This window comes from Balearica regulorum, chromosome 2, assembly GCF_011004875.1.
Source record: "Balearica regulorum gibbericeps isolate bBalReg1 chromosome 2, bBalReg1.pri, whole genome shotgun sequence".
Classification (NCBI taxonomy): Eukaryota; Metazoa; Chordata; class Aves; order Gruiformes; family Gruidae; genus Balearica; species Balearica regulorum.
Genome location: NC_046185.1, coordinates 67,237,583 through 67,263,829, shown reverse-complemented (window position 1 = coordinate 67,263,829; position 26,247 = coordinate 67,237,583). Strand labels below are relative to the sequence as shown.

The 26,247-nt window shown below is 42.9% G+C and overlaps 1 protein-coding gene across 4 annotated transcripts in view; it reads right to left on the bottom strand.

The window, feature by feature from the left end:
- The window catches only part of AHRR (aryl hydrocarbon receptor repressor), a 93,895-nt gene extending 68,072 nt beyond the window's left edge, over positions 1 to 25,823 (bottom strand). The window contains exons 1-4 of one of the 4 annotated variants that reach the window (XM_075744624.1): positions 25,562 to 25,672; positions 8,889 to 9,010; positions 7,674 to 7,745; positions 302 to 483 (exon numbers count right to left, since the gene is read on the bottom strand). In XM_075744624.1, the coding sequence (XP_075600739.1) occupies positions 302 to 483; positions 7,674 to 7,735 (244 nt within the window). In that variant the 5' untranslated portion in view covers positions 7,736 to 7,745; positions 8,889 to 9,010; positions 25,562 to 25,672. Of the gene's footprint in view, positions 1 to 301; positions 484 to 7,673; positions 7,746 to 8,888; positions 9,011 to 22,926; positions 23,867 to 25,561 lie in introns of those variants that run through there. The other 3 variants (XM_075744625.1, XM_075744623.1, XM_075744622.1) reach the window with 3 other exon arrangements.
- Between the last annotated feature and the right edge of the window lie 424 nt (positions 25,824 to 26,247).

Here is a 26,247-nt window from a genome sequence, read left to right as displayed (position 1 = left end):
GCCGCAAGCCTGTTTGCTGGTTTAGGGATTTTACATTTCATGTTCTCCCATTTCCTAAAGCCTGCTGAGGAAGGCTGGGGGTGATCCCGTTATTTGGTGAAAAACACACAAAAGGCATAGTAGGAAATGCACAAAATTTCCAATGCAACATTCCATGCACAAAATAAGTTCAATAGTAGATCTTTTTTTGCTTCCTTTATCAATTTAATACTACTTGTTAATTTTACTTGGGATTAGTACAAAGCAGCAATAAATTAGAGGGAGACATTTACCGGGATAGTGATATTTTGAAGAGACCTACCTTGAAAGAAACTTTTGACTCGGAGATAGCTGACACTAAGGCGCAAGACGGACAGTTTGTCCAGCTTCGATATGATGTCAGGTGGAAAAGGCAGGAGGCTGGCCAGATGGTCCAGTTCCGCGTTCAGACGGTCCCTGTGTCTCTTCGAAGGATTTGATTTTTCATTCCCAAGTGCAGGCCTTCTGTGGTGGAGAACACATTTTCAATTACCTGTTTTACCTCCAGGTAGTACAGCTGGAGGCTGGGATGTTGTCTGAAATTAGTTGACAACTGGCATATTTAACCTAGCTTCTATGAAAATCTTTGGAGTTTCTATCCCCCGCCAAAAAGAGATTTACTGTGCTGCATTTGCCATTGTGCAAAGATGTGGACATTGGCCTCTCTTTTCACATCTGCCCAGTGGAAAAGAGATGAAGAACTGATACCTCTTACTCAGGACCCTCTCACCTTAAGGGAATGGGCACTATCTTTGTGTTTTAGTGAATACCAAGAAAAATTATTTCTTACCTATGTTGTACAAATGAAGGTCAGAAGAGGAAAATTACCATGACTAATGCATGAACCCATTCAATACCCACTGTATTCATTCAAAGCATCTTAGTGCCCTCCATTTAATGACTCAAAGTTAACCTGTGGGTCAGGAGATAATTAAGAAAAGAGCCTGTCTTTAGACATGATTTTAAAAAGTATGGGAAGCAAGGTGAAGAGACATTCTTTCCTCAAGCTCAAAAATCCTGTGAACATTCTCACATTTACCTTCCTATGTCAGTAATAACAAAGATAAGAATTTGGTTTCTCTCTTAAGAACATTGATGTTCCTCCCAAAACATGAAGACTAATGTTACTCAGATTTCTAAGCCAAGCACTCCTAGTCCATCCCCATTTCATGTCCCTCTCATGCAGTAGACAGGGCCAGACGCTTCAGAAAAAAAACTTGTGAAAATGCATTAAGATGAAATACATCACAAATGAGGAAGCTCAATTCTGGGGTGTCTGCTGATATTCTTCTCACAGAACGTGTAAGATGCTGTTCTCAAGGGGGAGAAAAGGAAAAACTGGTGCACTTGTGCACAGTCATGGAAACCTGATTTCCAGCATGACAGTGAGGAATGGTGACTGTGGAAGCACAGACTTGCTAATTAACCAAGACGACTTGAGTGGTGAGTTTGAGAAAGTGGTCATCTCCAGCAGCCAGCCATTGCTGGACCGAGGAGTAGGCAACTGTGTTACCCAGGAATGAGTCACAGGTCACTGGAGCCAAAAACTACATGGATCCATGATCTCAGAAGGAGTGCAGCAGCCCAGTGCTATAGCTGAGCTAGCATGTCCCAGGGGACTTAGTGCTGTGTCTGCTGGCCCTCCACTCACCCTCACAATGCCTATGTTCAAGTTCTTACTGTAGCACATCACCACATTCCTCCTGAGGCACCTTCTCCAGAATATGAAACAGAGAGAAAAATCAAGGAGGAAAAGATGGAAAAATAGTCAAGAATGGGAAATGATGGGCCAGGAAAATACAGGTGTACTAACAGTTTCTGCTTTCACCTAATTAAAGGCAAGGATCATAATTTTTTATACCTTAGCTGGTGCTCCAGTGGAGAATCAGAGTAAAATTAATTATTTGTAATACTTCACTACTGCATTTCCACACTCCACACATTTACTATATTTTTCAATCATAATTTTAATTTTGAGCATAAGTATTTCACAAGGTGGCTAAAGGGTTAAATTGCAACATTTGTGTGTTAGCCTCTTACAAGTGCAATCTTAATTTATCATTGTAACTGTGATGAAAAAAATTGTTGTGTTTAGGAGTTAGTAGAAAAAAAAGATCAATGTTTTGTACATGTGATTGCTGACTTTGCTGCTAATCGAAAACCTCTTAAGCCAAATCAGATATGAAAAATTCATCGCTACTTTTGAGAGCCTTCAGTTCATTTTAACAGGGCAACATGGATGGACAGAATGAATGAAAAAATGTTTGAGGTAGGTGAAAACATGTAATTCCTGCTTTTTCATTCAAAATTTCGAAAACTGGTATGTGGCCCTTCAATAACAGGAGTTGCTTTCAAAGACATGGGGGAGGTTTTGCGATTGGAATGAATAAATAATTTTCCTCTATTAGAGAGAGCACATATGCAACAAATAATGCAATCAATAAAGAAGGAATACTCTCTTTTACCTTTCCACGGTTAGTTGTTTTTCAAAAAAGGGTGTACATATCGGTCACTAATTTTTCGGAGTAAACCCTGAAGCTCAGCCATCCTTACTATGACACCAAAAGGATGTCTGGTCTCTGGAGAGTAGTAATTTTGTGGGAATATAGCATGTAGTTCAGTAGAAGCTAAAGATCATAAGCTTTTACTAATTGTTCTTTATATCTGACACCCAGTTGAAGCAAGGAAGAAATTTAGGATGGAAAAAATTAATTCCAGTAAGAAAAATGAGACCGATGGGTTTAAGGAGTAAAAATTGTCAAGACTAACATGGACTAGAAATAGAAATTGTTCAAGCCTATATACCACGTCACATAGTGACTGCTCTATGCCAGTGAGGTATGGTTTGAGGCAAATATGCAGACTGCGTTTGTACTGAGCATAAGGATCAGTTTTCTGGAGATTGCAAGGAATGGTGTAAAAAGACTACAGGAGAAAGTTCAGGACAGAGTCTTCCTGAAAACTCAAGGAAATGATTCAGTAAGGGAGTGAATCCAAACAAACAGGGGTTTGATGTAAATGGTAATTAGGTGTCAAGTGGATGCAATTTAAAACAATTCAAGTTCCATGGAAAGGCTAGCTTAGCTATCCATAAACAGAAGAAGGCAGGCAGGGAAATTCTTCAATGAGCGCAAATGGAGGCAAATGGAAACTCTAGCCCTAATTTTGAGCTGAAAGTAGGTGGTGCTTGTTGTGTTTGCATTAAAGCAGGGGTTCTCAAACTGTGTAAATCAGGTCTAGCACTCACTGTATGATACCTCTTTTACTCTGCTTTTCATACAACACTGCTACAGAAAAGTAGCACATGTAATTAAAACAATAAAGCTTGCATTTCCTTCTTCGCATTGTTCAACCATCCAAATTCTGCTCTGCGGTAACAAGTACTCGTACCTGTACAAGACCCATGTCACCAGTCCCTGTTCGGTAGGAACTGTGTGTGGGAGCTGGTGCAGAGAACGTTTTCTGTTTCGGTGGTACATAACGCATAGAGCCATTTGCACTTTAATGATTCAGTGTGCCCATGACACACAGACCGCCACTAGTGTAAACCAGTTTGGTGAGCTTGCAGAGGAATTTCCTGCAGCTACAGCTCTGTCTGCTGTTTGCTACCCTCTGAGGGAGCCCTACCCTGTTAATGAAAAGTTCACTCTGATTAAGTTTTTAAAGTATGCTGAAGTGTTAAACCAGCAGATGATCTAAACTGAGAAAAATCTAATCAGTACCTACGAAGGTAAACTTTCAGTAAGAAGGGAAAGGGAAGAGAGAAACCATGAGATGCAACAGATAGGCTAAGTGCAAAGCAACAGCGAGATGATCATCGTGAATGTTCTGACCAGCATGCACAGCCCCTGAGCTGCGCTTGGGCATTGCATAGGGATCCTGGCAGAGCTGAGCGCCAGTGCCAGCTGTGTATGTGCAGATGTTCACCATCTCCAACGAGACCGACTGAGACCAACTGAGACCAACTGAGAGACAGCTGTGTGAAGAAAAGGGGGCCCTTTGCCACCTTCTATCTCTTCTGGGCTTTCACAGCAAGGAAAGGTGAATGCAGAACTAATGGTCAAGAAGACATCACGCTGGCAGAGCAGATGAGAGGTGGGATAGTGTGATACCAAGTAAGAGGAAGGGCTATGCCACAGAGGGCCTTAAAATGAGAACTAGGAAGCAGGAGAGAGCTGCACCTCCTGAGGTCTGTGTTTACCCTGGCACTGGTACGGTTCTGGCTGAAGTGGGCAGTCTGGACCAGTTACAGATACGCTCAGAGCTACAGCAGCTGTAGCTTGCCTTTAAAGAGCTGTAAAACGTTACAAGAGATGTTTGGTGGAGGGAGGGAGTTTTACAGGATACCAGGGTTTGAGACAAAGAAGTGGCTGAAGCTCTCAAATGGTAACTGTCCTGAAGTGTTGCCTTAGCATTTCTAGCATAAGTACTAATTTCAGCATGGTGAGTTTAGTTTGAGGTTAAAAACAAGATCTCTTTAGTTTTCACATGCTTGAATTACCAGTAAAATGTCACATTTCCACAGGAAACAAATACTTGGTAGAAAATATTTCCTTTAGTCAAAACTCCATTTCTCTGGCTGAAAAGCATATCTGATGGAAATTTTTCAATCAGTCCGAGCTCCAGGTGTTTGAACTGGCTCCATAAAGGCCAAAATTCTTTAGTGCAGACCACATTTAATGGGGCTTCTTTGGAAGTTTTCTAGGGTGAAAGGAGAACAGCTAGGGTTTTTTATATATTTGCATGTATAAAAGTAGAACTTGAACCCAATGTATTGCCTGAAGAATGGCAACCTAATGAAGATAGTCTCTCCTAGTTCTGTGTAGAGAAGACGACTGAAACATATTAGATCTTCTTGGCAAAACAAGTTTTCCCTCACATTCTTCCACCGTCTTGCGGGTCTCTCTGTTCTCCCGTGGAGCTTCTTCATACATTTTCATCACTATTCTGTAAAACTACCTCATAATAGACTTTCTGTGCCTGAAAAAACATGGAAGTAGTGAGCAATATAATTCTGTGACATCCTGAATTAAAAGCCAGCTGCAGGATCACCACCTGGCTTCATAGCCTAATCACAAAAAGCTGATGGAGAGGCAGAGAGCTGGTCTCCTGGGATGCACCAAGTATAGGCAGACATGAACGTCCCAGTTGTTCTGTAAAGGGCAAAACTACTCCTCTGTCTTTTGAATCCTGGCCTTCAAAAGGACTAATCCATTAATCCCTACAGAAGTCCAAGTATCCTGCTCAGACTGGTACCTTAACTCACTTATTCCTTTGTCAAGATAAAGTTAAATTTCTAGAGGCTATTAGTGGAAAAAAAAGAAAGGAGTCATTATTAGGACTGGCCAAAGAATTGCCATCAACTTTTTTTCCTGTGAAAAATTAGGTTTTTCAACTGAACAAATATCTCTCCCAGAACAGGTGACAGCATCTACCGTGGTTCACTATCAGAATGACAAGGGGGAAAAGTAGAACAAGGCTATGGAGGAAAATGTGCTATGCTATCAAACAAGAGAAAAAAAAAAAAAGTTGTAACAAAAATGGTACGACATCAATCAAAATCACGGTTGAATATACTGTTCAATTAATAGGCTATGTCTACACTTCTAAATTCAAGATAAATGATTTGAGGCAGCATAACAGTAAGGATACCTCAGTCCTGAAATGTCGGTAAGATCTGCAGGACTGAAGGACAGAGACTGTGAAGGGAGCTCTGTCAGCCAGTCGGTCTTGGGCATTCAGAGCCTCTTCAGATCAGAGTTAGGAAGTCCCTGAGTGAGTGAATGAGCACAGGAAAGGCTTACCAGAGACCAAGCCCACAAACAGATAAGGTTTGAGGAAGAGACCAGTGTTGCTAGGAACTGAGAAATCATCCTCAGCAAGTGATAAGTAACCAACCACAGAAAATAGAGGGCCGTCTCCACTGCGTGAGCTCAAAAGTCTAATAATCCAAGGCATATGATTCCCTTTGTTTTAAGCAAAACCAAGTTTCTCGATCAAAATTGTGTATGTCCTGGCTGGATAAGCTCATGTGCAGGTACCTGTACTGCAATCTCATAGCAAAGCTATTTTTGTGGGGATGGCTCACAAGGTGAAAACTTGGCTCCATCCAATTCAGTGAGAATTTCCCTCTGATTTAGTTGAAGCCAGAATTTCATAAAAGGCTCCTGAGGACATTTGCATCCTTTGTTAAAAGGTAGTTTTCTTAGCCATTGCGTTTTTCTAGAAATCACCTTTGAAAAAAGTTACACTAGCTAGTATACATCCTCCAAACATGAAGCTTAATGTTTCTCAAAGCAGCTGCAACTCTCCTTCCTTTCTCACTAAAGTTATGAGTCACAAACAGTTCTGCACAGAGGTAACTTCATATACTGGAGTGGTTCCATACCTCATACCGTTATAAAGTTAAATATCCACATCTGTACTTGAACAGTAGCGCAGAAATGTTACATACGTTTTGGATTTAACACTCAGGTTTTGCAGGAAGAATCATTTGCTTATGTCATTATCTTTGTCTATAGAAATTGTCACCTATGATATAGTTTACACTAAAAGAAATATTTTTTTAAGTGGGAACAAGTGGTTCATGTGCAAATACTCTCCAAAATCCAAACAAAATCAACATATTTCAGAGAAACTCCCCTTTGAGTTTAGACCAATATATACAATTTTAAGCCAAGTGAGTTATTTTTAGAAGTTCTGAACAGCTGAAAATAGGGAAATCTGTTGTAGTTACCTTCTCATCCTTAAATTGTCTGTGAAGGCCACCAGTGCTAGTTCATCATTTTAACACAGTAAAAACATGTGTTTCATAACCCACATATAATCAAGTGTAACACAGAAGATGTGGGATGATTATATTAAAAAGCTTCATTTCACAGAGTGGCTTATGGCATCTGGAAATCATTTTACATTTGAGTGATAGCAACCTTTTTTACCTCCCTTTTCAAGCACGTTGTAGCAACGACTCCGCATCGCTTTGTTTCGTTTTCTGCTTTGCCTTCACGCATACAATTCCTCTCTCCCGTTTTTCTCCTAATGAAAGTGATCCCATAGTAAATAGTGGTTTGAAAATGATGTGCTCTTTATGCAAAAAGTGAGTCACCAGTCTGCTTTTTTCAGTTGGCTGAACTGACCCACTTTCCAGGCTCACACATGTTGGACTTAGCGATGCCCCAAGCAAGGCGAAGCCAAGGAAGGGGGAAGGGGGAAGGGGGGAGCACGATGCCAGCGCACTGGTGCCACGCAACACACAGCTTCTCAAAAGACTCCTTGAACAGGCAGTGGGGAACACAGAAGCATGGAGCTCTGGTCCGTTGACATTTAGTCCACCAGTATCTTCCGGCTACGAAAAAGTGCCTCACAGCAGCGTACTCTGCAATACGCTGCAGTGCACACCACAGCCACCGCTGCCTTCCTCCTCCTCCCGGGACACCTAGCGATGGGTAAGGACAGTTTGACCCATGCTGGGTCGGCATCCTTTCTGGAGTCAATCTTAACCATGAAAAGACAGCCTCCCAACCAGGGGTTTCTCGCTACAGAGGAGATTAAGTCTCTCCTGTGTCAGCAGACCATGGGAGGAAGGGACTCCTCCTCCTACCTCAATTTCTAGCACGTTCGGAGGGAGATGCCTCCTGATGAATGTGATACTTAACTGTTTCTGAATGGGTTTCCTCCTTTTCCTCCCAGCATATAGGCATTCCCCCGGAGGAATCATTGTCTTGATGCTGAAAAACAAAAGTGATGATAGGTTTCTTCATTCAGAGTTTTCTGTGTTTCATACCGCTGTACAAAATGACAGCACCAAGAAAGTTCAGCCGAGGAAAATGTTTGTTCCCTGAGTGTGGCATTCAACAACACTAAAAAGCACACTGGCATTAGTTAAGATAGAAGCTTAAGGCTTATTCCAATTTCCTACCTTAATATTATTAGAATATTGATGTTCATATTCAATTTTCATTTTTTCAAATTAAGCATACTATACATGGTATAAAAATGGGTATAAAATACATCCTGTTTACTCGATATCCAAAATTAATGTTTTTTTCCCTATAGGCTCATTTTTAAATTCAGCTAAACAAATAAGTATGAATAATACTACCCATCATCTGCAAGGACGATTTCACAACTTTTTAAATAAGCAGGAATATTGTCTTCCATTACTGACACTGTGATAAGTAGGATGCAATTATTCAAATCAGCATTTTTCCAGGTCCTCACATCCTCATTTTTAAAGACTGAAAGTATATCTGTCGGCAGCTCAAGAAATGACACGAGGTATTGTGGTTAGCACTAGGACCCAATGCAGTGCTGATGGAGGTGACAATTTTCAGACAAAACTTAGTCTTATTATCGTTCTGTTTGAGCACGTTAGCCTTAGAGACATTGCAAGCTTTGAACCAAGTCTTTGCATTCAGTCTGTTTAAATTTTCTGGAGATTAGCTGAATATTGAAGTCTCTTGATTTTCTGTCTGAAAGGTTATTTTATTCTTGCTCTGTGCTGTTCAACAGTGGGTGGGTACTGCCTGAGAGGTTACTGTATCTCAAGAGTATTTGCTGCTTTGTGCACGACATAAAATTAAGAGAACCTGCTATGTCACCGAATCAAATCCCATGCTATTGAAGACACCTATATTATATAATGCAAACCACAAACTTACTGAACTTCATTTTAAAACTGTTTAGAGGAGCTTTGCTTTTCATTGAAAGACAGTTTTCTGATAACTAGAAGCCTTTTGCTTTCCAGCTTAAATTTGTTCATGGTCATTTTATGCCCATTTGTTCTTCTGCCAACATTGTCTTTTAGTTTAAATAGCTCTTCCTCCTCCATTGTGTTTACTCATTGGTGTATTTTTAAATATCAGTCATACCTTCAGTCAGCCTTCATTTTTCTATTCTAGGAGAACCCAAACTTTTTTATTCCCCTCTCATGTTACAAACTCTTTATTCTTCCCATCATCTTAGGAGCCTTTTCTATCTCATTTCAATCAATCTGTATAAAACACAGATAAACATAATCATGCACAGAATATTAAGTAAAATCTCGAAGTATTTCATACATGCATATATGTGCTTATATATTGACAAACCATTAATTCTTTATGGGAATTATCTCACTTTTTATATTTGTGTGACTGCATTTTCCTTTTTCATAGCCATGATCAAATTCATGGCTCACAGTCATCCCATGGCCACCTAATATGCACAGTTCTCCATCTTCATGTATAACTTACAATAACTACATGCACAGCTTATGGAGAAAATCATAGAATCATAGAATGGTTTGGGTTGGAAGGGACCTTAAAGACCATCTCGTTCCAACCCCCCTGCTACTGGCAGGGACATCCTCCACTAGAACACATTGCCCAAAGCCCCATCCAACCTGGCCTTGAACACTTCCAGGGATGGGGCCTCCACAACCTTTCTGGGCAACCTGTTCCAGTGCCTCACCACTCTAACAGTAAAGAATTTCTTTCTAACATCTAATCTAAATCGACCCTCCTTCAGCTTAAACCCATTACCCCTTGTCCTGTCACTACACTCCCTGATAAACAGTCCCTCAACATCTTTCCTGTAGGCCCCTTCAGGTACTGGTAAACTGCAATTAGATCTCCCCGGAGCCTTCTTTTCTCCAGGCTGAACAACCCCAACTCTCTCAGCCTGTCCTCATAGGAGAGGTGCTCCAGCCCTCTGATCAGCTTTGTGGCCTCCTCTGGACTCTCTCCAACAGCTCCATGTCTCTCCTGTACTGAGGCCCCCAGAGCTGGACACAGTACTCCAGGTGGGGTCTCACCTGGAGAGCGGAGTAGAGGGGCAGGATCACGTCCCTCGACCTGCTGGTCACGCCTCTTTTGATGCAGCCCAGGACACGGTTGGCTTTCTGAGCTGCAAGCTAACTTTTAGTGCCAAAGTGCCCAGCCATCCCATTCATACAATTAATCTCCATTTCATTTTTGTTATGTGAGAATTGTATCCTCTTCTGTATTGATAGTGCAAGCAACTAAGTTTATTGCTACACTCTTGGTTTTGCATGAAATTTCTGAGTAAAAATATGAGTGTCTCCAAACTGATAGTTGAGGAACTCTGCATGTAGTTTCCCGCCTGATCAGTCATTTACCTTTCAGCACATGCTGTTGACCCAGTTCCTTCCCTCGGCCCTTTCAATTCTTTACTAGTCCTCCACAGCACAGAGTCCTTCACTAAATTCAGATAGACTAGGTCCACTGTATTTGCCCGATCTGGAAAATCAGTTATTGTATCAAGAGAAAGCTATCAGGTTACTTTGTCAAAATCGTCTAAATCTGCATTCCATTTTTATTCCATTACACAACTAACCACAGCCGTTAATGGTTCTTTCCTTGAGAATTCATTCTAAAATGATGCACAGTATAGAGATCAGGCAAATAGGTCAGTAGTTGCCTTCTCCCAGTTGTAGCTGATGGCGGAAACACCAGTCATTCTCCAATTTGTGCAGTTTCAGGTATAGAGTTCTTCCAGAAATAAACAAAGCCTTTTTTTTTTCCACTTTTACTGGGACAATTTCATGTGACATCAAATGGGTGAACTGCCCGGCCAAAGTCTATGAGAGATAGGATACAGTGCAATAAATACTGCTCCAGGTTAAGAAACTTTGTTTATCCCACAGCGTTTGCTTAGATAAAGCCTTCTTGCCACCTTCAAAGACTTGTTAGGTTAGGCTAGTGTACAAGTTCATTTTTTGCAACAGTTTTCCAGTTTTTAAGATTTCATCTACCCTGGTGGGTTTTCTGCTGAAATGGTGTGAAGATGCCAAAAGAATTGCTGCAGTTTCTTTTGAGACCTTACATTAAAAGGTATTTGCTTTACATTGTAATACTTTTGTGTTCTAAGTCCTTCCCATCCATAATATGAATCTATGACTCATAGTCCATGTTTCAAAACAGTGTCACATGCTGGACTTCCTTTCTCTTGCCTTCATGAGCAAAATTACAAGGAGGAGAAAGACTTGGACAGCATAATTCAACTGAAAACTGAAAGTTAAGTGTTCATTCAATTTCCCAAAAGGACCACTTTGTTTTAAAACCCGTTCTGGTTCAGTTGATTAATATGTGACAGCAAATAGAAATAAAATAAAAGACCTCAGTATTCAAACAACTGAAAACCAGGAAATAAATAGCAAACAATATGAGTTAGAATTTATGAAGTGTAAAATGCTGGTTAAGAAAGATAAAGGCCCAAAGGAAAATTCACAAGTTACAGCACTAAAGAGAAAAGATAGGGTGCTTTTTAGAAGAATATTATGAACAAAAGAAGTCTAAAAATTGTGTAGAGTGCTTATTAGATGGAGATGGCTGTATGTTAGAACTGCATAAAAGGTAAGAGTGTTCAACAGATTTATTTCTAGTCTCTGAAAAGAAGGAGAATCGTGCACTTGCATCAAATAAGAATAAGCCATGCACTCTTCAGGCTTTCTACAGGAACTTTCTACAGAATTAGGACAAGGGGTTACCACAGCAACATGGTATGAAGCACTGCTTCAGCAACTGAACACCAACGTCCTAGATATGCATACAGCCAAGAGGTTCTTCTGCTACTACCACTAATACCAGTAGTGGCATGCAGATAAAATGAGCTGAAGAATCAATGTACGGGAATAAAAACCAAGTCAGAAGGCTCATGGTTAGTGGTTCTAAAAATACAGCTGAAAACAGCACTTAAAGTTGTTGAGCTGCACAGAAGCATAGACCAAGAAAACATTTCTTTTAAAAACTGGAGAAGAGCACATATTCATGGTCCTGCCTGGACCATGCCCTCTTCTGATTGTCTGTGAGCTCTGCTCTCCACCGCTGCAGGTGGCTGGGGGCTCCTTCCCCTACCAGCCCATCAGCCTCATGTGTGAATGAGAAACGGGAAGAAGTTGGGGGGGACAACACTCAGCTGCTCAGAACAATTCTGCTCTTTCCTTTCTCTTTCTCTTTCTCTCTGTAATGTTTGAGAGTCCTCAAACTCTGTTTGAGGGAGGATGAAGATGAACCCAAAGCAGCAACCTTCCACCCCTCCAGCAGCAGGACAGGGGGCTTCCAAGCTTCAGGAGCTTCAGGAGGAGGATAGCTAAGAGTGAAAGGAACAGAGTTGCTGGGAAAGGGCAGATGTGGGCCATGATCACTCACTTTCTTATGTCAGATGCTTTTAATCACTGCTGACATTAAGTCATAATGAATCTCTGAACATTAGGGAAATTCAAAGGACTGAAAGACAGCTGCTATATGGCAATCTTCAGAGAAGGGAAACATAATGATTCGGCTAACCCCCGGATGGCGAGACTGACATCCATTCCAAGCAAAATACCAGAAAAGCTGATAAGAAGGACAAATGACATCACTTAACAGAACTCTATGGAATATCAAACTCTTTGGAGTGAAACTCACTCACTGAGAAGTTATCACCTCTAGCTGATAAAGGAATACACTTGCATTAGTAAATCATTTAACTTAGCAGTACAACATTCTGATTTTAAAAAGCCACAATGAAGTATTATAGTGCACAGTTTCTGTAAGTAAAGAATTTATCAAGTGATGGATTAAAAAAAAAAAAAGGGTAATCATTGAGAAATCACTGCTAAATAGAAAGGTTTGTATAAAGATCTTGCAGGCATCAAGGTTCAATGCAAAGCTATTGATGATAGCATCTGCAAAGTTATAAAAATTTAGAAGAGTGGTAAATAATGCTGACGGCATAGTGAAATAGAGAAATCTGGAGTGGCCAGTAGGCTCTTTCTGTTTATCCACAATGCATTTTAATACAGTCAAAAGCAAACACAGCAAACACTTGCATCTCAGAATAGGGAATGCAAGTCATTGCTACAGAATGGTGGCTGCATCCTGAAATGCCAGTGATTCTTGAGAGGAATTAGGGATCAAAGTGAAAAATGAATACAATCCATACCCTGAGCTCCCAGGGACGAGCTGCTGCACAGGCAGCTAATGCAGTTGCTGACCTAAGTGGAGTGATTTTACCTCTGTTTACAGATATGATAAGACTGATGCTGGAACAGTGTGTACAGTTCCCATGTAAGTGTTTTTCTAAAAATGTTAGAAATTGGAAAGGGCAAGGGAAAAAGCTCAAAAAAAAAACCCCTCATAGGCTGAGGAAACTGCCCTGCACAGAAAAAAGCATTAGGTGACTTGAGTAAAGTGAAGTACTTTCATGGAGAAGATGTTGGTGCTGAATTATTTTAATCTGAAGCATAGCTAGCACTGAGAAAGTGATGCTGAAGCCAGATACAACCCAATAAGAAATAAGGCATTAATCTGTAACATTGTGAGTATTTAAAACACTGGGGCACATGATTTAATGGATCCTCTATCTTTGCTGTCTTGAAATCACTGTTAGGTGTCTTTCTGTAATTTGCACTTTACCCTAACAGAAGTTATGTTTAAATTAAATACAAGCAGTTGGGCTGAATGCAGGCATACTCAGGAAAAAAAAAAAAAAAAAAAAAAAAAGGTAGCTTTGGTAGCTATAGGAGGTCAAATTACATTATCCAATGATCTCTCCTTTCATTAAATTTTATGAATCATTTCCTGCCCGAATGTGATCACATACCATGCATTCAGTGCCTGAACTACATAAAAGGGCTGCGCAGACCACAGCTTCGAAGCGCAGGTTTGGAAGAGGCAGCCTGGGAATAAGTAAGTTGTGTTCTCATCCTTACCGCACCGCAGAACCGCAGCGCAGTTTCACCGGCAAAGCAAGAAGGGGATGGTGCTGGAGCACAGCTTGGCTTTTCGCAGGATTATGTGCTGCTTCTACCTTGGGAGGCAGCAACTCTGGAAAAAGCCTTCCACTCGCGATGGCTAGTCAACAGAATAGAAATCTACTTGTTTGCTGTCACTAAATTAATTGTGATTAGCATGTTTCTGCCAAATGCTTTGCTTCTGATGAACGGTCACGTTTTAGGAGAAAATATGATAATGGCTTTGTATATATTAGCTTTGCAAACAGCATGCACTACTGTGTCCAGCTGAAGCAGCCCCACTTCAAGAGAAACTGGAGCAAAAAGTCACAAAAATGATTAAAGACTGAGCAAACGAGCCCCACAGTCAGAGTCCAGGAGCTCAAACTGTTTGGGTTATCATGAAGAACAGCAATGGAGAACTTCCTCACAATAAGTAACTACATTATGTAAGAAACAAACATTTCGTGACAGAGATCAAGCTAATTCTAGCAAGATCCAATTTGCAGAATTTGAGGCTAATTAAATTCAAATTACAAATAAATGAGGATAACTATTAAAATAATTTGCCCAGGACTATAGAGCACTCTCCATCACTGAGCATGTTTTAAATCAAGATTTTTTTTCTTAAGAAAACTATTAGACCTATGAGGTGAAGAATTTGTTTAAGGATGTTTGATGGTCCATGTTCTACATAAGATTGAAACAACCACGGTGGCTCTTTCTGGTCCTAAAATTTACTTTTCTGCCTCAGTCTTCTCTCCAGTGAAAAAGGAAGGTTAATTCACAAGCCTGAAGAGTTGTGAGAAATGTTAATTGACAAATACAAAGGTATGTAACGCTCGAGTTACAGAGGGTGTTCTGCAAGTAACGTGGACCATATGTTGGGCTAACGGCACAGCTAAGGTTGTCAGACATGGCATATATAAAATCTCTCCTTAATTTCCTTTAAAGTAAATATGTGCAAATTTGGCTATATCTGGAGCTTCTGGGGGAAAAAAAAAAAAAATTCACTTCACGAGTGCCCGGGAGACTTGCTGTAGTCTGACAGTTATCTATAGTTTCTGCCTGAGCCGAGCACACGTCATCCCCTTCATTCCTCCCACAGGCATCTGCGCTTTACATATGCATCCCCGTGCGCTTTACATGCCTCCCCTCAGAGAGGCAAAGGCAGAACCAGACTTTCCCTCTCGTTGTTCCTCCCCATCCTGGTGTGCTCTCCCTGCTCCAGCCCCTGCAGCCCAGAAACAAGGGATCCCAAATATAAGGCACAGGAACGAGGAGCCGGCTGTGGGAAGGACCGGGAGGCAGACTGAGACGAGGCAGGGAGGGGACAGCAGCAGACTGCTTGTGGTCCTGAGTCTCAGCATCCCTGAGACCTGCAGACAGACGGCTGTGCTTCATGACGCTCCAGAAAGGGGCCATTGGGGAAGCACTGCTTTCGAATTATCAGTAGGACTTCAAAGTAACCATCCAGAATTTGGGATTTTTGCCAGAAATTAGGTGGCCTGCACCTTCCTAATGCAGTCTCCCTCCCAGGTCTCCTGTAGGCTCCTTTGCCGTCGCTGCCTGTGTTACAGGAAGAAGTCTGAGGAGGCAGAGCTTGACCCCTGCCCTGCTCAGAGAGCTTAGAGAAGGAATTCGGGGCTGCGCAGGAGCTGTCGGAACGAGGCCTGCGTGATGCGAGGCACGTGGCTACAGCCAATGACGTCAGAGGCGTCAACTCTCATTTTCTGGGAGCCTTGGTCTGATTTTCAAAAGTGATGAGCATTCAGTGCTGCAGCCGAAGGCACCCAGAACTGCGCTCTGAATGAACGTACACCAAAGGCTGCGTCTTCGGAAAAAATCACCTCCTGAGTGCCTGGAATTGAGTAAATGAGAATACATCTTTCAGATTTGTCTCTACGAGTAAGACCATATGTCTCAGCAGTATAATAAAGATTAATTCAGCAGTGGTTTTGAGGTACTTAGATATTATAGTCACAATTATCACAGAAAAGTCTGTGACAAAATTAATAGCACTGTGCTCACAATGGGGTTTGAACAGTGCATAGTATGGAGCTGGGACCACAAGGTGAATGAGGATAATAAAAACAAATTGTGCCATTTCTGGTTTTAGTATGAGATTAAGTTTAGTGCCTATCCACATAGGTGAGGAATTCCCATTTCATCTCTAACTTCTGGGTTTCCTAATTTGCAAGCACTTGACTTTAAAACATGGCAGCCCTTTGCTACAGGGTAGGTATGCAGCTACACCCTGCAGGAGTCTTTAGCAGAACAATAATTTCAGTCACTGTTCTTCCCTCACAAACAAGTTCATTTGGGGACTAAATTATCTCATCAGCCCTTCTTACTTTATTTGTTTATATAAGAAAGCCTGAAATTAATTTCAAGGAGATTTTTTTTTTGAGCTTTGAGGATGTTAATAGCTAACTTTTTTTACAAAAAGCTTAGATGCATGGGTGTTTTTTAAGTGATGTTTTAAAAATTAAGCTGTTTTTTAGAACTCTAATATGTGCACTGTGTCACTTCAGGAAGGATATAGACCATAGCACATACAAAAACATACACAAAAACATCAGACTGGGTATATGTCTGGTACAATCTTTTCTAGTCAGTTGAGTGGCATCTCTTTTCTGGGTTTGACTTTGGTCCTCCGTTGTCTTTGCTACAGACCGTCTGAGGAGAATACAGGGTTGCCACAGCAGCTAGACTACCCTTTGCATAAAAAGGTGTGAGCAGCAATAAAGAGTTTTGCTGCAGCTGGGGCATTTAAGATATTGTCTGAACCATATGGATTATTTGATGATTAACAAGACACTTGATCTCACATTGTAGTCTTGCCCTCAGTAGGGTTATTAGTGTAGCACGTTTCACCATTAAACTCTCAGGAACTTAATAGCTTCAAGATCTCTGTCCCTCTGTTATGTTTGCTGGAACCTGATTAACAGGTCAAAAGATGTAACTTCTGGAGACTAAAAACCAGGCGCCGCGAAAGCGTGAGCATCATTTCCACAGCAAATTTGACTAAAACCAGTAAGATAGCGCAATGAAATATTTCTGCCATGAACGTGTAGTGTAGCTGGGCCTTAGTTCAGCTGTCTTCAACCTACAGCTAGTTCAGGTTCTGGGAGCAGCTTTGCGCTGGCAAGGCAGAGCTCAGTACAGCTAACCTCTCAAGTACATTCATCAAGCGTGTCGATAACTTTTCAGATAGGTTCTGCCTGAACTGATTTAGCTCTGTGCTGTCGTGATAAGGCTGCTAGAGCTAGTTAGTTCATCATGTTTGTCTGGTTCATTAGTTTGTCTACACTACTCCGCAATTGTAAGCAGGGATAAATGCCCTGGGATAAAAGCAGAGCAGGATGACTGTGAATGGGCTGTGTCACTTTTTTTCACAACAAACACACATGGCCTTGCATTGGCTGCTTTTGGGGTTGTTTTACCCTCATTCTCCACTCCCCTGTTCCACCATAAGGTGGTCCATGTCCCAGCACCCACGCGCCACTGGGATGGGGTGAACTAGACATGTCACTTTGAGTTGCAGAACTAGCCACAGGTTGCAAATGCGACTACGAACTATGAAGCCATGCTGGTCCTTCAAACCCTTGCATAAGTTCACCTGCATTCCTGGTGTGACTTTCCCAACCACCTATGTTTTAATACCCTGCTTGTCATTGCATCAGACTTTGATTGTCTGGGGTTTGGGGTTCTCTTTGAGATATAGTAGAAGAATGATCTTTGATAAGGCTATCATCCACCAGGCCAAACGAGAAGCGCGGTGCAATTCTGGAGCAAATACTCACAGCATGATGAGAAACCCTGAGTTATACAAAGGGAGGCTACAGATAGATTAGAGGACTGAACAGATGAGATGATAGGATGAGAGAAACACTAGGAATAATTTTTTGGAGTTTTCTACTGTAAAGCCAAAATGGCATTAATTTAAATGGAATTTTTATCAGGAAAGGATTGCTTATGAAAAATCAGGGAGACTCTCCACAGTAGCAAATAAGCCGGTGAACCCCTCCTGCGAGTGGGCCAAGATCCAATTCCAAGTCCTCTGAAAAAGTCTGCCATACGCCGTAACTGTACTCTCATGTCTCTCTTCTTTTCCACAAAAGGCTTCTTAAAAGGTTTTAGTTGCACTCTGGTGTAGAATAGGAGTCAAAATATATGACAGCTCATATATTTAGTATATATATTTTTTCATATATGTATATATTTCATATATTTGTATATTTCTGTATCACTGTAGACAGAGACAGAGTGTGGACCAAGAAAGAAGTGGCTGTCTCTGGCTCGGAGCCACAGCCTGTCCTCAGAGGAGCTTCTGTCACACCAGGAGAACACAGGACAGCAGTTTCCCCAAGAAAAGAAGCAAAAGAGGGCTGGATCTAAGGCCAACAAAATGGGCACTGAGATCTTTACTATTACAAAAGTTCTTAGGAAATGTGCATGTATAGGAGGGAGAAAAATTGCTTATAAACCTAGATCAGCTTGTTGGGAAGATGCAATCCCATTCTTCTCCTGTCTTTGATCTTCTGTGTTCCTCCTTCTCGGTCATTCAGTGGAATAAAAGGAGAAGCAGAGGATGACATGCCAAGTGCCCCATAACAGAGCTTCAGCAGAACTTAGATACCTGAAGATCCATGGAAAAATCCCAAAACTTTCAGAGGAAAAGAGAAGGTGTTTTTCTCAAAGCTTGAGATGGAAAATGGGAATGTAGAGAAAAATTGAAATGAAACACGAAATATTTTCTCCTAGAAGTGACTGAGTTATGTTAGCTTGATAGTTAAATTGACATTGTTATTACTGCTATTGCTGTAATTCAGTCTTTTAAAATGTTTTTGCTAACAGTGGAAGAAATGTTGCGGCATTTGAAAGCAGCAGGTCACAGTTTAGAAACGCACACGGAGAGCCGGGCTGGCATGTGAGTTGTCAAGATTTTGCTCAGTTCTTGCAAGTCTTCAGTTTAATGAAGTACATGAAAATCAGAATGAAAACTCAAGTTCCTGTTCTTTCAGATACAGAATCTGAAGACAAAAGTAATAATAAAAGCTGATGTAGCTATTATTTTTGAGATTATAAAAGTGGCTAAACAAGTCATACTGGTTGAAAGGCTGCCTAGTTTTGTCTGCTACGCCGACGAGGCACTACTGCGGCACCTTGGTTTGGATACATACTCAAATTTACTGCAGGTCCTTAACTAGGGATGTATAAGCACACAATTTCCTCTCCAGGAACACGAATTTGTCATTTATAAGCAGTATAATGTATCTATTCCGATTCTGGTTTTGAGATCTATGGACATATCTACCTTTTTTGGTTCATTATTTGACAATTTTTGGCACTTTTTATTGTAAATACTTTTACCATTTTAGAGATACATCTCCAGAGGAAAAATACATTTAAATACATTTGCAAGCTGTCTGCAGTACAACTCTGTCTTCTAATACTATTTATATCTGTTACTACCCTAAAGTAATCAATAGATACAAATTTATTCTCATTAATATCCCCAGGAGCAGCATTTCAATGTGCTCACTAAATTTTTCATCATATATTTTTAGATTTTTTAAAAAGAGTTAAATTTAATTTTCATAAACAAGTAATGACTGCAAGTGTTTCACTTTATATAATTAGGGTAAGAGGTGGGGGGAAAATTTGACCTCTTGCCATCAAAACTCCCACAATCTTTTCAGTCTCTAACATTTAAAGGCAAACGTTTTGTAGATACATCCCACCACAATATAAGTTGTCATAAACCATTTGCTACAATCCCAAACCACCTGACACTAATAAAGCAGCTAGTTTAACATTTAGTGATTCTCATCCACTCCTGAAAAGTAATAAACCAGAATTCTTTCTCAGAGACAACATTTTAGGGAATCTCCCGTATGGCAGGGTAGGGGAGAGCTCTTTTATCTGCTTTCATAGCATGCCTTCCCTCCCCAGTCCCTGAACACCCATCCATCCCGAGACAGAAAGATTTTGTTCATCATTACATCTTTGCAAATGGGGCTGAAAGGACCCTCAAGAGATCATACAGAGCATCCTTCCCTGCTTCATACAGAAGCAGCTGTACCAAAACTATTCAGAGGTTTCAGATCGGAGAAACGGCTTGCGAGCATGAAAGCCTTGTCTGTTTTTTCTAGCTAAATCAATTGATATCATAAAAAAAAGCGTCACATCTTTCTAGTCTTTTCCATTCTCACATGCTTAGGCGTAACAACACAGCTGCTAAACCACTCCCAAAAGCTGCTTATGCTGAAGAAGTGTAGTTTCTATGAGTACCCCAGAGATTTTATTCCAGCATTTAACTATTAGTAAAATCACAACATTTTTCCTAAGCATCTTAACCTAAATTTTCCTTACTACAGTGTAAGATCATAATTTCTTACCCTAGCTGACATGAATTTAAAAACCAGTTTAAGTTCACCTGACTTTGTAGATAACTCTATATTTCTAAAGGTTTTTGACTTTTTTCCCTTTCCTCTTCTCATCTCTGGACTAAACAATTATTTTAGTCTTTTCTTGTAAGCAATGTTTTCTAGGTATCTGATCATTCCTGTTGCTCTCCTCTGGACTTTTAATTTGGTCTGTATTTTTCCTCAAGTACCCTGCTCCCAAATGAGCGCAATGCTCCAGCTAAGGACCTACCTGGGCTGAGTAGGGGGAAAAGAGTATTCATATATCTTAGAAAAAACACTCCTATTTTTACACCCCATTGTTCCCTTTACCATTTTCACAACGGTGCGATGCTACTGACTCGTGTTTAATTTGTGATCCACCAAACTTCCACATCCTTTTCTCCTTAGCTCGTGTTGCCTAGCCAGCCATCCCCCATGCTGTATTTGAGTACATGATTATTCCTGAAGGAAGATAAACTTTTGCACAAAACCTTACAGACTCGCGTCCTGCTTGGTTTTCTGGAGGTTGTGACTGTCAAAAATCACTCTGAATTTGACTCTTGTCTTCCAGGGTGCCTGAAAGCCATTTCAGCTTGGTGACATCTTCAGGCTGAATGCCCAAATGCTCTGACCCATCATTCAAGTCATGTGTGAAATAGGGAACAGCTCCGACAGATCGCTGTGGAGTCCCAACCTAAATGATAGTCTTCTCAATACACCCCTCCAAAATCTCTAGTATCTGTATTCTTTGCCCACAGAACAACCTCAGCGAATTTTGCTTATCTAGAAATGGCCTGAAAAAAAGGAGAAAACACCATGTTTGTGGAAGGATTACTCATTTGAGGATAAGGAGAGGAAGACTCAATCTCATAAGTGCCCTAGGAGTTGTCAGGCATCAGAAAAACACATTTTGGAGAAGCAAATCCCTGTGAAAGACAATGAGGCCAAGAAGATCCCACTTTCCAAACAAAGCTGCCCTGACTGCAAGGTGAGAGCATAATATCTGGAGTTTCAGCAAAGGAAAAAATGCGAGAGACTACTCAGCATCATGACTCCCGAGGATCAGTATGCTACCAAATGTAGCAAACAGCTCACAGGAAAGCGAGAGAATGACCCTGAAACTGCTACGCATTCAGCTTTACTCTGCCTCAGCTCCAGTGTTACAGAAGAGGGAGAAATCCACTAATAGTGGATTTTCACAGTCTTAATGAGTGGCACAAATTGATTTTATGTTAGCACATGTTTTCAGCAAGCTAAACCTACTGAAATGACCACTATTCAGTATCAATACAAATAAAGTCTAAGAGTAAGGAATAAATAGTTAATGTATTTAATGCACGCATGGATTTTGCTGTTGAATACAGAGCAGTAACTCTGGTGCACCAGGCACCACTGCAGTCACAGGGCAGGTCAAATACACGATTGCAAACATGTTTTGCAGTCCCAGCTTAATAGACCGCACCATGCAAATTATTCATTCGTTGTCTGCAGATGCACCTTGATTCAAAACAGTAGACAGCGTGGTCCAGCCCAAAGCTATCTCATCATCTGACAGGTACCTGAGTACATGCTAAATGCTTCACTCATATACATTGATGTTAAAGGTGTTCCACTGGCACAGGCTGCTAAGCACTGCCCTCTTGCACAGTTTTTCACCACCATCCTGCACTGGCCCTGCTGTTGCATACCAGAAGGTACCTATCAGAGGGAAAGGATAAAATCCAGAATAAGGTTCCAAAAACAAAAGTAAAGGAGATACACTGGGTTTCTTGCGATTGTAGCTGCACGCTGGTGTACCTGAGGATTGCACTCGAGTGAGCAGATCCTACCTTGTCCACACTGAAATGGTGAAATGTCACAGGCTGACTGGCACTAGGGACCTCAGGGGTTCTTAAGTATTTGGGGTGTATTTAGTTGACATTATGTTGGCGGTACCTATGTTTTGTCCATCCCACCTATGCAATCCTGTAAGTCCATCCATTCAAGTTCTGCAGTTACCCATGTCGTATTTGTTAGGTTGACAACAGCACAACACAGCCACAACTGCTATAGAAACCCCAAAGATCACAACTCTGAAGGTAAGCTGAACTAAATCCAAAATGACTGTCAACAGCTCTGTGGGAGCTCTGGACTGACAGAGCAAAGCAAACATGCTCCTAAAGCGTTTCCGTCTCAGGATGTTCAGCCGGTCCCTAACTCTGTGTCAAATTCCTTACAAAGCACCTTGAAAATTTCATTCTTCATGCAGGCACAGGAGTCTGCATTAGGGTCAGCTTCTTCTTAAAAAAAGCATCCGCTTGGTACATTTAAGGCTGCATAGCTGCTCTTGTGTCCACCTTCTTTACTTTGACCTCAAAATATTTGTCAAAATCTTGCTCTGCATTTCCTAGTAGCCATTTGCATAGAGGGCCAACAAAGAAATTGCTTCTCCCAAAGCAGCAGCTCTTGGTACTGCTAGCCAAGTATGGCTGCATTATTTTTGTGTGTATATATATATTAGTGTATACATCTGACATATAACTGACCTCCTCATATCAGCTGGTAACTGACAGGAAATTAATTTCTGGGGCGAAGACAATTTTTTGCTTTTCACGTCTTGTTGCAGCCATGCCCCATTTTGAGCATCGGCAAGCGCTGCGCTGCTGCTGCTGCAAAGTCCTCCTGTCCTGCTCGCCATGGCCACGTGGTGACGGGGACCACTACCAGCGAGCTGTCACAAACACAGCAGTTAGGCAGTAACCGTGTGGGAACATTCACCTTGACAAATGTCCCGTTGCTTACCTCATGGATGAACCGATGACGTCTTTGCTCTGCCCGTACCAGGGAAGCAGGCAGGTGCTGCCTGCTATCCAGGTAACCCCATCCAAGTGGGAGTAGCCAGAGTTGAGCAAGATCGCACTTGTGCCGTTCAGGCAGATGGTGTTAGCAGTTGATGAATTGTGGTTATCTGAGCTATAGCTTATTCCTCATGGGCAAGCCAACTTAAATTGAAAACATCACCACTCTTCAGCAATGAGTTTGTGTGTGTGGACATGAGTCAAATTAGAAGCAACGTCTGAGCTGGGACTCCAGTTATTCAGTGAAGACAAGCCCATGTTATCCAAATTCACCCCCTTCCCAGGACTCAACTGTATTGGTTATTCAAACATTACGGTAAAAAAAAACCCAACCCTGGCTGACACTTCCTACCCAAACTTGGCAATTCCTTAAATTTTCCTCCAAAATCTGCTTTGTCCTAGCTGTCTCTGGGCACAAAGAGACACTCCCACATCCTTTACATTCCAGTTGGGGCTAATTGAACTCACATGTCAGCATGAGTCAGCAGTAATTACCAGGAATATTAAGGAAAGATTTGGCATCAGACCTCAGTTATTCAACAGCAGAGCCCCCACATTTAGTGGGGTCTTGGGTTGAAACCCCTTAAAGACACGACCGCAAAAGCTGTACCAAATTCTTAGTCTAGTTCAACTACATATAGGCGATTCCTGATACTGAAAGTGTCTTTACTATATTTTTAGATATACCTACAGAAAGGAAAATCTAATGGAAATATTATTTCTGACTACTCCACGGTAGAGTTTAAATCTGTTTATACGCTGAAACCGATGAATCAATATTAGACCGGCTGGCTGGTTTTCATAAGCATCCGCACTGCAAACAGGGCCTAGCAATGCATTTCCTCCTTACGATTCCTGGGCAGAAATCCGAATCGATGAGAACTTGAGGTAATGATGTACCTCCCCCTCCTACGGCTCATTTGGAATAAAAATCCTGAAACCACAACACCACGGATTTTCCACACGCGAGTGTTCGTTCCCTGCCACTCTCTGCCAAAACAGTCCCCCCCTCGGTACACCTTCACCCCGCGGGCTGTGGAGCCTCCGACTTCCAGAACTGAAGCCTGGAGGTGTTTACACACTAGACCAACACAGCCCCTAGAAACCCAATCCTCTCCTTGAGACCAGCGAACGCCCAAATACACTCTAATGGTCACCTACTGAAAAAAAAAAAAAAAAATAGGTTGTCACAAACATATATACCGATGCAGAGATGCGGTGGGTGAGGCTGTGAGAAGTGAGGACTGTCTCAGCCTGTGTTCAGGCAGGGGGGGCCGGCAGGAGCAACGGCATTAAAGTTACTGTCCAAACCTTAACTGGTAACTCTTTCTGGTGCATAATATCTACGGTATTAGGTACTTTGTTTTTCAAGGAAATAAATTCTTGCTCTTGGTTGCAAATTAACTGAGTGTCTTGCCAGTGAATTTGATCTTGTCAGTCATTAAGTCTCTTGCTTAAATGCAACGATTTAGTCTTAGCCCTGGATAATAACACTCTACGGTTCATAAAGGAGAACTGTTTTATTTTATCTACTGCAAACATATGTGCATCAACATTCTTCTCAACAGACTACTTCTGAGCCCAACCAGATCAGACAGTTTTATTTAAATCCAGTCCCGGTTGTCTTTTTGAAACCTCCAACTACCAAACAACGTCAAGCATATTCTTGGGTTTTTCTGGTGGTTTTTGTTTCTTTTTCTTTTCTTTTTTTTGGTCTTAATAGTCTATCTCCTAGAAACTCACTAAATGACGCACAAACATTGTTTGTGCCTGTCTTCAGAAAAAAAAATGGTTTTAACGTATTATAACTTAGCTTTATGCTATTTGCGTTATTCTTTAATAAAGACATAAAACTACAGCTTCACCCGAAGACGTACAAAATCCTTGTTTACAAAACAAAGTAACGCGAAGTCAGAAAAAGCACCGGAGCCCATACGCACGCTTCGCCCTTCCCTCACTGATTTTCCCCCCTTTGGTATGTCAGACTGAAACGCAACAAGAATTTTTAGCTCTGAAGTTATAAACCGCTGAAAACGAAGGTTTTCGGGGAAAGTTCTGACCAACCTCAAAGCATACCCACCCTGGAATATGCTGAGTGAGCTCACTCGAGGCTCGAAAGAGGCGACGTGAAACTTTATTTCACTTGTTGTCTCCCCCCGAAAGGTCTCTCAAGGCATCAGTGGAAGGGGATGGGTGAAGCCAGACGTGGCCAAGGTGCCGCGGCAGAGCTCTCGGCCGCCCCGGTTCCAGCCCTCGGGACAGCGAGGCAGCACCACGGGCATCACCCGCCCGGGGGCCAGCGGGCACCCGGCACCTCCCGGGGCTTTGGCGTGGGAGCTGCGGACCGTCACCGGCGCCCGGGTGGAAGAAGCGGAGCGCGTCCTGCGCGGCTGCCGTCCCACCGCCGCCGAAACGGCCGGGGGGGAGCACCGACACCCCGCGGGGGGGGGGGGGGGGTGGGGTGGGGTGGGTGGTTTGGGGGCCGAGGTGGCCGGAGCCGGCAGTCCCCCGGTCCCCTCGCAATGCCCGGGTTGAAGCCTCGCCTGCCCACCGCGAGCTCTCGGGATGCAACGACTTACCCCACGGTCCCCGCCACGACCCGGGGGTGCAAAGTTTCTCCGGGAGAGGAGCAGCCCCCGGCCGCGGCGCAGAGCGGGCGGCCGAGGTGCGGCAGCGGTGCCGGGAAGGAGATGCGGGAGCGGGCGGCGGGAGCGGGACGGAGGGCGCCGGGGGTGGGGAGGATGCTCGGCCGCCGCTTCCCTCGTGATTCAGGTGGCGGGCTGGCGGCCGAGTGACAGGGCGAGCCGCCGGCTCCCCGCTCGCACGCGATCCCCGGCCCGCCGCCGCCGTCACCCCCCGCCGGCGGCAGAGGGCGCTGCGGCGGCGCGGCGGCACGAGCGGCCGGGGGCGGGCGGCGGCCGCAGCGGCGGGGACGGGGCGAGCGGGCGCTGCCGGACGGGACCGCAGCGTAAAGCGCGGGTCCCCGCCGGTGCTGCCCGCCGCTCCGCCGCGGGGTGGGGGGGGTGGGGGGGGCGAGCCGGGCACACGAGCACACACACACACACACACAGACCCCGGTCCCGGTGCGGTGCACCTGCCCGCGCCGCCGCCGAGCCCGGCTTTCCCGAAAAGTTGAAAGGGAAAAGTACAATGCGGGTCCTTCCCCGTCTCCGGGATGTCTGGAGCAGCCTCAACACACACACACCCCCCGCTCCCCCGGCAGCGGTGGCTCCGGAGGGGGCTTGCCTCTGCCCCCCTCTGCCCT